This window comes from Gambusia affinis, linkage group LG03, assembly GCF_019740435.1.
Source record: "Gambusia affinis linkage group LG03, SWU_Gaff_1.0, whole genome shotgun sequence".
Taxonomy (NCBI): domain Eukaryota; kingdom Metazoa; phylum Chordata; class Actinopteri; order Cyprinodontiformes; family Poeciliidae; genus Gambusia; species Gambusia affinis.
In genome coordinates, this window is record NC_057870.1 from 32,422,724 (window position 1) to 32,433,941 (window position 11,218).

The 11,218-nt window shown below is 42.0% G+C and overlaps 1 protein-coding gene across 1 annotated transcript; it reads left to right on the forward strand.

Moving 5' to 3' along the window:
- Positions 1–858: 858 nt before the first annotated feature.
- med27 (mediator complex subunit 27) lies at positions 859–3,448 on the forward strand. The gene is made up of 8 exons (XM_044112367.1): positions 859–1,090; positions 1,920–2,064; positions 2,303–2,433; positions 2,543–2,636; positions 2,787–2,894; positions 2,982–3,023; positions 3,102–3,179; positions 3,269–3,448. The coding sequence occupies exons 1-8, from the start codon at positions 888–890 to the stop codon at positions 3,401–3,403; spliced, it is 936 nt and encodes a 311-aa protein (XP_043968302.1). The 5' UTR covers positions 859–887; the 3' UTR covers positions 3,404–3,448.
- The last annotated feature ends 7,770 nt before the right edge of the window (positions 3,449–11,218 follow it).

Below are 11,218 nucleotides of genomic sequence, written 5' to 3' on the forward strand. Positions count from 1 at the left end.
TATAATCTACCAACCCTCTCTCTCTCTCTCTCTCTCCCTCTCTCTCTCTCTCTCTTTCTCTCTCTTTATTATGATGAATTTTCTGTTTTTACAGTGCTGTCTGGCAGCATGTTGCCTGAATCAGAAATTCTGTTTGTTTTCATGAATTCAGCTTCACTTCCTCCTACTGAAGCTGAAACATTTTGATTGTTTGAGACCAAAACTGACCCATCAAATATTGAAACTCATCAAATATTTGACGCTTCAAATGTTTTCAGAAACAAATGAAATCAAAACAGAAAAGTCTTAAATCTTTAAAGCCCAATTAAATCTTTAACTGAAACTTTACTTTCATTTCTCTTTAACTCACATTATATGAAAATGAACTAACCTTCCTGTTTTCTCAACAGATTATTGATATTAATAAGCTGAAGCTCATCATTAATGGCTTTACAGCTAGAAACGTTTCCACAGTCACCAAGACCAACATCCTGGTTGAAATGAGACCACAACACAGAAAAAGAGAAAATTTAGAGAAAATTATGAGAAGAAAGCGCATCATCTGATCTCACATTGGTTCACAGAGGAATTTTATTAACTACAGAAAAATATTCATAAATCTGCTGAGGAAACTAGAGAACATTTTAGTCTGTCAGGAGAACAACATGGACACAACTAATCAACAGCGACTAGATTTAAAATAATAAAACATCTTAAATTCTTACACAGTCATCTTTCACACTTTTCAGGTCCTGAATTGTCTACAAACCGCGTTTAGGAAAAAGTCCGTTTCTGTTTGAGTGGAGTTCCTCCTCCCTACCAGATGGCGGCAGTGGTGTGCGTTATGACGCAGCGCCACGGAGTCCCAGAAGCAGCAGAAGCCGAGCCTCTCCGGCGGCAGCAGCAACATGTCGGAGCCGATCTCCGTGGGGGTGAACCTGGACGCCTTCTCTCACGCCATCAACGGCATCCAGGCGCTCCGCTCCAGCGTCAGCCGCGTCTTCGAGTCGCTGAAGGACGGAATGAAGAACCGCGAGACTCTGGAGGGCCGCGAGAAGCGGTTCATCTCCGAGTTCCAGGACACCCTGCAGGCCGTCAACCGGGACCTGAAGTAAGAGCCGCTCCGGACCGATACGGCGTTTACATCCATTAATATTCCAATAACACAGTTAGGAGGGAAAATATTCTCATGGACTTTACAAAAGAAGACATAAGATAGATCAGATTTGTCTCATTCCCGGTTCCACCAAAAACAAAACAAATTTCAAACCATAAATTTTCTCCTGCTAACAAAACTTCTAAAGACATTTAAAGCAGGCAGAAAAACCTGGAGCGTCTGCTGGGTCAGAGGTTCTGGTTCTGGTTTCAGATGCAAAGCGGTTCTCACTCCGAAACAAACCACATCTGGTTTCACCTCCAAACACCTGAAACAAAAACCGAAATTCCAGATTTTATCTTCAATTAATATTTATATAAAGTTCTTAAGGTCAAGTTTAAAGCCTTTCACATTTTGTTCCACAACCTCGTTAGATATCGTATTTATGTTTGTATTTTTCTCTCCACTCTATTTTATGTTTGTAGTTTGAATTAAATCCATTGGGGGAAAAATAGGATGTGAGGAAATACAACTGCTGTGCTCCTTCAAAATAAAAGCATGGATATAAAAGTCCAAGAATTGCTAAAACTTTATTCAACTGAACATTAGCGCTTTAGGATTTATCCAGAAAATTCAATTTAGGGGAAGACCCGATCCAGAACGCGATCTGGACTCTGATCCTGCTGGACCCGGCTGTAGCCTGAAACCACGTTGCTAACAGATGGCTAATGGGTTAGCTAAAGCAGTGATAGGAAGTCATGTGTTGCTCCCTGGGACCAGTTACTGGGACCAGTGGGCTCGGTTCCCTGGTTGCTAGGTAACCAGTGTGCCTCGTGTCCCGCAGTGAGCTGGAGCGTCTCAGCGGCCTTGTGGGTCGTCCCTCAGAGTCCCATCCGCTCCATAACAGCGGGCTGCTGAGTTTGGACCCGGTTCAGGACAAAACTCCTCTCTACTCTCAGCTGCTGCAGGCCTACAAGTGGTCCAACAAGGTAAGGCCCGCCGGCCTGATGCTGTTGGTCGGGTTCTACTGGGGCCCGTTAAAGATGCCATTATTGGACACCGGTCCAATAGAGCTGCCCATGGACATCTGGGCCTTTACTGAGGCTGCTGCCATGGCAACAGCATTTCATCTACACGTAATGTCCCGGCTCCTGCCGGAGCCTGTTAACATCCTGTAACCATGACAACAAGCAGCACCACGCATGTCTGCTCCGGTTCTGGTTTCAGCTGCAGTACCACGCCGGGTTGGCCTCCAGCCTGCTGAACCAGCAGTCGCTGAAGCGATCGGCCAATCAGATGGGAGCGTCAGCCAAGAGACGGCCCAAAGTCCAGCCCAGCACGCTGGTTCTGCCGCCCCAGTGAGTCCTACTGACGGGGTCCCGGTCCCCTGAACGCTGCACCTGTAGCTCCACCTGTAGCTCCACCTGTAGCTGCTCCTGCCTCAGGCCTTTCCTTCTCCCTGTGCAGGTATGTGGATGATGTCATTTCCCGGGTCGGTAGGATGTTTCCGGATATGACCATCGAGCTTTTCAGACCCAACGGGACGTCAGCTGTGCTGCTGGTACGTCAGAACTTACCTGGAGACGCCTCCACCCATTACCTGGAGATTTCTAGGTCTACATGTCTAGATTTCTAGACATTCCACCCGTTACCTGGAGGCGTCTCCAGGTAACGGGTGGAGGCGTCTCCAGCTCAGCTCTCTGGTTCTTAGGTGACCCTTGGGAAGGTGCTGAAGGCGATCGTTGTGATGCGTTCTCTGTTCATCGACAGAACCGTTGTCAGAGGTTTTAATGAGAACGTCTACAGTGAGGACGGAAAGGTGAGGCTCACCTGGGCAGTGTTTCCATGGTAACCTGGCCAGGTTCCCACAAGTGTCTCCATGCTAATGCTTGTGTCTTTGTCCCAGCTGGACATTTGGACAAAGTCTCAGTACTTGGTTTTCCAGAAAGTAAGACTTGGCCTTCCTCTATGTTTCTGTTCAGGAACTTTGAATGTTCAGCTTTCTGATTGGTTGTGTGGTTGCTAGGTAACTGACCATGCTACAACAGCCCTGCTGCACTACCAGCTGCCCCAGATGCCCGACGTGGTCGTCCGCTCCTTCATGGCAAGTTGCTTTTTGTCCCTTTCCCACCTGTCTCACCTGTCTCTTTTTCACCTTTCTCACCTGTCCCTGTCCCACCTGTCTGTCCATAGACGTGGCTCCGCAGCTACATCAAACTGTTCCAGTCTTCGTGTCAGCGCTGTGGCCGGTTCCTGCAGGACGGTCTGCCTCCAACATGGAGGGACTTTAGGACCCTGGAAGCATTCCACGACACCTGCCGTCTGTAAACAGTCGATGTTTGCTTCCTGTTTGTAAATAAAGTTTGGAGTTTTTTCAGTTGCGTGGTTATTTCGCTGCAATGGCTTCAGGACAGACGGACGCTGCCGAGGTTTTTCCAGCCATTTGTTGTCTTCAGTTTCAGACCGGACCAGCAGAACCCGGTGCTGGTTCCTCCTCGGCGTGCAAGTGGCCACAGTGGGGAGGAAGAACTGCTGAAGGTTTATTAACTCAGAAACCACCCTGCACATGAAAACAGAAATTTCACAGCTTTAAACCTGAAGCCTTTAGACTCCAGCAGATAATCAGGAAAATCCGACTGAAACGTTTCTGTCAGTAAATCCAGAATTCAGATCTAGATGGACCAAACGCTGCTGCCCTCTGCTGGTGGTTCATGTTTCTGCTCCTCCCGGCCCCCCCCCTCGTGACGTGCGTCCTCCACTTCCGCCTTTCGACCCGCCCATTTTGGGTCCATTTCTACGGACTTCTGCGAAGTGTATTACCCACAATTCATTGCTGCATGTGACGTTATGACTTAAAAGGGGATTTATGGCAATGTTTTGTCATTTTTTTCTCTTTTTATAGAAAATTCAAAGAAAACAAAAAGTTTGATTTGATAAACTGAGCAGAAGAAATAAAAAGAATAATCACAATCTGAGGAAAGAAAAACAAAATGTCACAAATGCAAGACAAATTTCAAATCTTAAGATATTAACATTTTGGAATAAAAATTCGGCTTTTATTCCAATTTTTATTGGAATAAAAATTGGAATTTTTATTTAAGCACAAAAAAATAAAATTATTTCACTTTAAAAATGGAGGGGATTTTTAGAAAGCAGTATTTGTGAATTAAATTTAGGATTAAACATATGTAACCCGCATTTAGTCAAGGACTTTTATTTTTGCGGGCCCACTTCCTGTTGGCCCCAAACTCTGCTAGCTTATTTAAAGCCACGCCTCCAGCGCGCAGTTTAAAGATCCTCACCTGTTTCCACTGTGGTTGCGGCTCGTTGGCGTTTTCCTCACGGACTCATCAAAATCTGTAAGCCCACTGATTTGGTTGCCTGGTCAGTTTGTTTTCTGGAAGCAGTGTTGCTTTTACATGTGAAACTTCGGCTCGATTGCTCATTGGAGCGTTTTATTGGCATTATTGGCGCTGCTAGCCTGGATGTCACCGGGATTCTGGTTCCGCTGATTGTGGCTCAGCAAACCGACTCTTGATAAGGTGACCTGTTGCTGAATTTTGTGCGGGTTCAGACACGTTTATATTGATGCTGAGGCAATGAAGCTTTAAAATAAAATTTATCAGAACAGAATGTAGCTACACTCAAGTATGATATTGCGCAGTAAACGTATTTATTTAATTATTATTTTTTCTTTCTCACTGTTTGAGTATTTGACAATTAATTTTATTTTTCATATTTTAGAAGTGCATTTTGACTTTAAGATTCAGTTGATTAACTTGAAATATGATTGATACTTTTTGTTTTACTTTATTTAAATTATGGTTGATTTAACCTGATTATTGAAGTGATTGTCTAATTATTATGAATCTAATTGTTACGTTTAATATGCACAAACTAAATTCTTAAATTTAATAATTATTTCTTTGTATTATGTTTGTACATAATTGTCTTGTCTCATCATGTTGCTGTAATTATTGTTTTTATACAAATCACTTTATATATATATATATCCACCAAAATTAAAAGCACCGCCTTGTGATTTTTCTCCTGAAGAGGAAACTCTTCTGATGTTGCTCTTGTGATGCTGCCAAGCCCATAACTGTTGCATATATCAATATTTAACTCTTCATCATTGATAGACCAAGTTGTATTATTTTAAAACTTCAATATAGAATAGACTTATTGTACAATATCCACTTTTGAAAACTTTCTAAAAACATCAATGAAGTTACAATTTTAAAAATGTTCATTGTCTCAAAATCTCATTACAAAACACAGAAATTGATATTTATTTTGAATTTCTTTTGCAGAAACTCATTATAGAGAAACTTTATACTTAATTATGAAATTAATATATTTTTGTGGGAGTGGAATAGAAAGCTGTTTGGTTCTTATCATGATTTTTAAACAAATGTTTTCCTCTCAAACTAGAGGAGAAAACGGATGAATTTATTGTAAGCATCTGAATAGATCTAGAAATCTAGACGTGTAGATCTAGAAATCTAGACGTGTAGATCTAGACTCGGAGCTGCTGGATCAGTTTTCTGTGTTTTTCTAAAGTCGGTCTGGCAGACAGACAGCTGCTGGTACTGAAGCTGGTTCTGGTTCTGCTGGAGGTTTCGCCCTGTTAAAGAGTTGATTGTTTTTCCTCCCCTTTTCGCCCCCTGCTGGTCAGGATGAGGAAATGACTGCTGGTGTCCTGATGTTTCTGATGATGACTTGGAATAAATGACTGGTGTTGACCCCTGACCCCTGGAGGCCTTTTACGTGAACTGCACATAACTCAGCTGAGTAGACATACATGGGAGTCCCATGTTGTTCGCCCCACCAATTACGTCACTGCGCATGCGCCACACTGAAACAAGTGAATTTGTCCACACCGAGCCTCAGCATCCCTCTAGCTGTGTGAAGCTGACACCCCACCCACGTCAAAAAAATCAGCAAATAGTCTGAATGGTTAGTGCTCCGTTTGTGCAGGTTTGTGCCGTTAAAATTTTCGTTTGTGCAGTTTTGGTTTCTGAGATATTAAAAATTATTTTTTAGGTCATCTAGAGTTCACCATCCCCCCATATCGCTCCAAAACAAACCAAAGTGGGCTAGATCGTTAGTGCTCCGTTTGTGCAGGTTTGTGCCGTTGAAATTTTCGTTTGTGCAGCTTTCGTTTTCGAGATATTAAAAGTTATAATTTTGGCCGATGACGTCACCATCCCCCCATATCGCTCCAAAACAAACCAAAGTGGGCTAGATCGTTAGTGCTCCGTTTGTGCAGGTTTGTGCCGTTGAAATTTTCGTTTGTTCAGTTTTCGTTTTTGAGTTATTAAAAGTTATAATTTTGGCCGATGACGTCACCATCCCCCCATATCGCTCCAAAACAAACCAAAGTGGGCTAGTTCGTTAGTGCTCCGTTTGTGCAGGTTTGTGCAGTTGAAATTTTCGTTTGTGCAGTTTTGGTTTCTGAGATATTAAAAATTATTTTTTAGGTCATCTAGAGTTCACCATCCCCCCATATCGCTCCAAAACAAACCAAAGTGGGCTAGATCGTTAGTGCTCCGTTTGTGCAGGTTTGTGCAGTTGAAATTTTCGTTTGTGCAGTTTTCGTTTTTGAGTTATTAAAAGTTATAATTTTGGCCGATGACGTCACCATCCCCCCATATCCGTCCAAAACAAACCAAAGTGGGCTAGTTCGTTAGTGCTCCGTTTGTGCAGGTTTGTGCAGTTGAAATTTTCGTTTGTGCAGCTTTCGTCTTTGAGATATTAAAAGTTATAATTTTGGCCGATGACGTCACCATCCCCCCATATCCGTCCAAAACAAACCAAAGTGGGCTAGTTCGTTAGTGCTCCGTTTGTGCAGGTTTGTGCAGTTGAAATTTTCGTTTGTGCAGCTTTCGTCTTTGAGATATTAAAAGTTATAATTTTGGCCGATGACGTCATCCGCCCCCATTTTGCTCCAAAACAAACCAAAGTGGGCTAGTTCTTTTAATTCTTCAGATTTTCAGCTGTTGTACAATGTGTATCTTTTGTTTTGAACTTCAATAAAGACTTAGAACAAGAAAAAATGTGTCTCATTTAAAGTGATGTTTCAAGATACCAATGTTTTCTCTCCACAATAATTGAATCCTGCTAATAAAGGACATGCAGCCCTGACCCTAACGTAATGTGTATAACCTGTTCAACTGTGCTTTGATTTCGGAGGTGGTCTGAACAATTATATTTACATTGTTGACGTACTGTCTGCTGATTATGCAGCAAACGTGTAAAAAATATACATTAGCCTATAACGGTTCAAAAAATAGAAGAAAAAAAAATCCACAGCCAATTTGCTAGTTGCTTGAGCAAAGTTTTTGCAGAGTAAAACGGAAATGTGTCATTGGTTCAAAGTTCATCCAAGTAATGTACTTAATATTTAGTAAATATATTTTCAATGCAACGACTTTCATTTCATCCAATTTCTTACATTAAATGTGTATGGGCTTCAAGGATTTTGAAAAGCTCCACGTTTTGCGAACTTTGACATAGTTCTCACGCAACTGGGATTGGCTCCATCCACACTGTAGTGAGCCCCCTCCCCCACCACCACCACCCCGATCTTGTTTTGGCGACAGAGCAAGTGTAATTTCAACCTCTCGTTAATATCTAGCGGTCTCAAATCGTTTTGAATAAGTCATTTTTGGAATTTTTTCAACTCCGATTTTGATTTTTGAACAAGGTAAGTAAATTAATGCTCAGGTTTCACATAAAATATTGACTCAATGCAATCTATCCCCATAAAAGCAGAGAGGATGTATGCAGGGCTAGCTTATATATGCATTTATTTAAATTCAAACTTGTAATAAGTCGATATTTCAAACCTTTTGAAACATAGTGAGGCATCATCTTGCAGCCTTTACATTTATATTGAATCATTAAGCATATGCACAAAGGGCACATCTTCTGAATTCAATTGAAAAATTTATTCCAAAGGAAAATTAAAATTTAACAGGTACTTACATTTTCAAGTAACAATGCATTATTAAAATATATATTTTTTAATTAGCTTAAATGTTAGAAATTAAACAGGGAAAACCAAATTGATTTTTTTAAAGTCAAGACTATTTTAAGTGTGCAGACACTGCTAGAATACAATTTGTGGCTTTTTTGAAATCATGTAGGCACTGATTATTTTAAGCAATGCTAATCAAAGCCTTTTTATTTTTTTAACTAGATGCCTCGACAGCCAGCGGTAGACAGAGAGTCTCTTTCGCAGTTCTCTAACTCAAAAGAGGCCATTCTAGAAAACGGCCATATAGCCACTCCAGCTGCCGCTGTCTGGACAGAGATAAGTCAGCAGTTGGGAAATAAAATGTCTGCAAAAAGTCTGTACACATTTGTAAAGCTGAACAGACACAACATCTGGTCATGCTTGGAAGTTAATCAAGGAAGTGATCCTGAAAGCCGTGTGGACACAGAGTTTGACTCAGACACCACTTCTCCTGGTCAATGTTCAGATTTTCAGCTCGACGTTCCATTTGAAGAATGGATTAAATTTATACCACAAAAAGTTGAATATAATGACAAGTTTTCATCATCTGGTAAAAGGAATTACACAATTTTAAAACCTGGCACATGGAGTCATATAATTAATGATCTGGTTTGGAAAAAGTTGAAAAGCACTTGTACATTTGTATTCCAAAGAGCAAAAGTTTATCCAACTGTCGCTAGCAAGTACATTGACATCACAGGTTTCTGTAAAGAGTGTCAAAGTCGTTTAAAATGACATGTGACAGAGAGCCAACGGTCAACAGCCCAATGGTGCTCCAGTGTTCCATTGAAGGCGCCGACATCTCCCTGCACACTGGCCAGTCCAAAAGATTCATGTCAGGAACCCTTCGTGCACAGATTTCAGAAGAGTTGTGTGAAGGCAGGATGGAACCATCTGTATGGAGGTCAGCAAAGGCATCAGAGTTGATGGATATTGGAGATCCCGAGCCAAGTCACCTTCCAAACCTGGCAACCTTACGAAAAGCCAAGCAGGAGAGAAAAGATTTGGAGTTAGGCGACAAAGACCCTGTTCTATCTTTGCAGTTATTAAAGTATAGCACACCCAACAGTGGCAGTATAAGAGATATTGGTCTGGATAAATTCTTTTGTCACTATTGGAGTCAAACTCAGATACATGTTTATAAGGCACTGACCAAAAAATGTCCCTCAGTAGTTTGCTTTGATGCAACTGGTTCAGTTGTCAGAAAACTGGCAAGACCAAATGGTACATCTGGCCACATCTTCTTATACCAAGGTGTTCTGAAGGGAGACAACTGTTCAGTCCCAGTTGTACAAATGCTATCAGAAAGGCATGACATCAACGCTATTGCAACATGGCTGACAGAATGGCTTCGTGCAGGCGCAGCTGTACCAAAAGAAGCTGTGAGTGACTTTTCCCTGGCTATTCTTGGTGCTCTGGTGAAGGCCTTCACTCCTTGTCCTAACCTGAAATCATACATTGATGAATGCTTCCATGTGCTACTTGGGAACCAGTCTGCAAAACTTCCTCCCTGTTATATCAGGGTTGATGTTGCCCACTGCATAAAGATGGTCTGCCAGTGGGACTGCCTGAAAAACAAGTCACACCGTGTCAAAGACTTCTTTGTCAGGGGAATAGCAAAGCTTCTTCAGGCACAAAGCTTGGACCATGCAAAGCAGCTAATACATGCCATCACTGTCGTGGCTCTCAGTGAGGCAGAAGGTGATGACAGTTCTGGAACCCCTCTTGAATCAGAGAGGTGCAAAAAATACCTGAAAACCCAGATTGCAGAAGACTCCATCATAATTCCAGATGAAGACACAAAGGAAGTTCATCAAGTGGATCCATGTAATGACATCCAGACTGACCTACGAGACTGGGTGTCAAACATTTGTGAGGAGAGGACACATGCTGCAGCCAATGGGGATAGGGATAACATTCATTTCCTCCCTGAGATTGTGCCACACATTATAAGACTTGCAAGTTACTTACCACTGTGGACAGGAATAATGGTTCCCCTCTTCAAAAGCACCAGTCTCACAGCAAGCTCAGCCAATGTTGAAGCCGAATTCAAAAATATAAAACATGGCCTGTTCAAACATGAGAACTTGCCCATTCGAGTGGATCGCTTCATTTCGGCACCTTTCCTTCATCAAGGAAATATGCGGATTTGCTCTGCCAAAGCAAAAAGAGAGGAGGAACAAGTTACATCAGCAGACGTTGCAGAAGCTAATCCTGCGTCAGTAATTACACACAATGCTGAAGAAAAAACAAAAATGGATTCTAGCAATTTAATGGAATCTGATCCCGCCAAAAACCTTTCCACAGCAGATGAAAACGTGGTTGAAAACTGGAGAGGACAAATTCTTCCACCCAAAAAGAGGAAGAGGACTTCATACTCGAGTTCCTGCACTGAATGGCTCCATGCAGATTCATCATCTGGGACCAAAAGAGTGAAAGTGGGACTATTAAAAAATGGAAACATGCATTAGCCTGTTAAAGTTGGTAAACTGTCAATCTCTGTGTTAAACACCTGCGCCTTCGATGCCTTTTGTCAGTGCTTATGCTGTACTTTCTGTGACAGCTCTGCAATGCAAAATGTTGTCATGAATAACAGTGACAACCCTCTCCTGCAGCTGGTGAAGTCCATTACTACAGATGGTGTGAACCCAAGGACATACTTCCAGAGGGCAGATCTGCTTAGTTCAATGTTTGCAAAAACACAGTTAAGGTCTGGCACTCACCAAATCGATGCACAGTGCAATATTGCCACTGTTATTGGGAAGACAATGAGAAATGTGTCAAGTGTTTATCTCTCAAAACACTGCTCTTCACAATACTGCCACCTAAACAAAGGAATGACCAGGGAAGTACCATTTGTTTCACCAGACATTTCTGTCCTGAAGAATTCTGGTATGGCTCAGCTTCACACTTCCATAGAAAAAGGACTCTTCCTTCCACAGTCTCCCTGCCTCAGACCACTGCAGAATGAATCAGAATGTCCAGCAGAATTAAAAACAGGAGCCAGCACTTCAGGAAATGCTCTCTGTGCAGGAACCGTTACTCACAACTACAGTATCGGAGAAATAGCATGGATTGACACAGACCTTCCAAATTCAACTGAATTTGCTTTGAGTGAATTT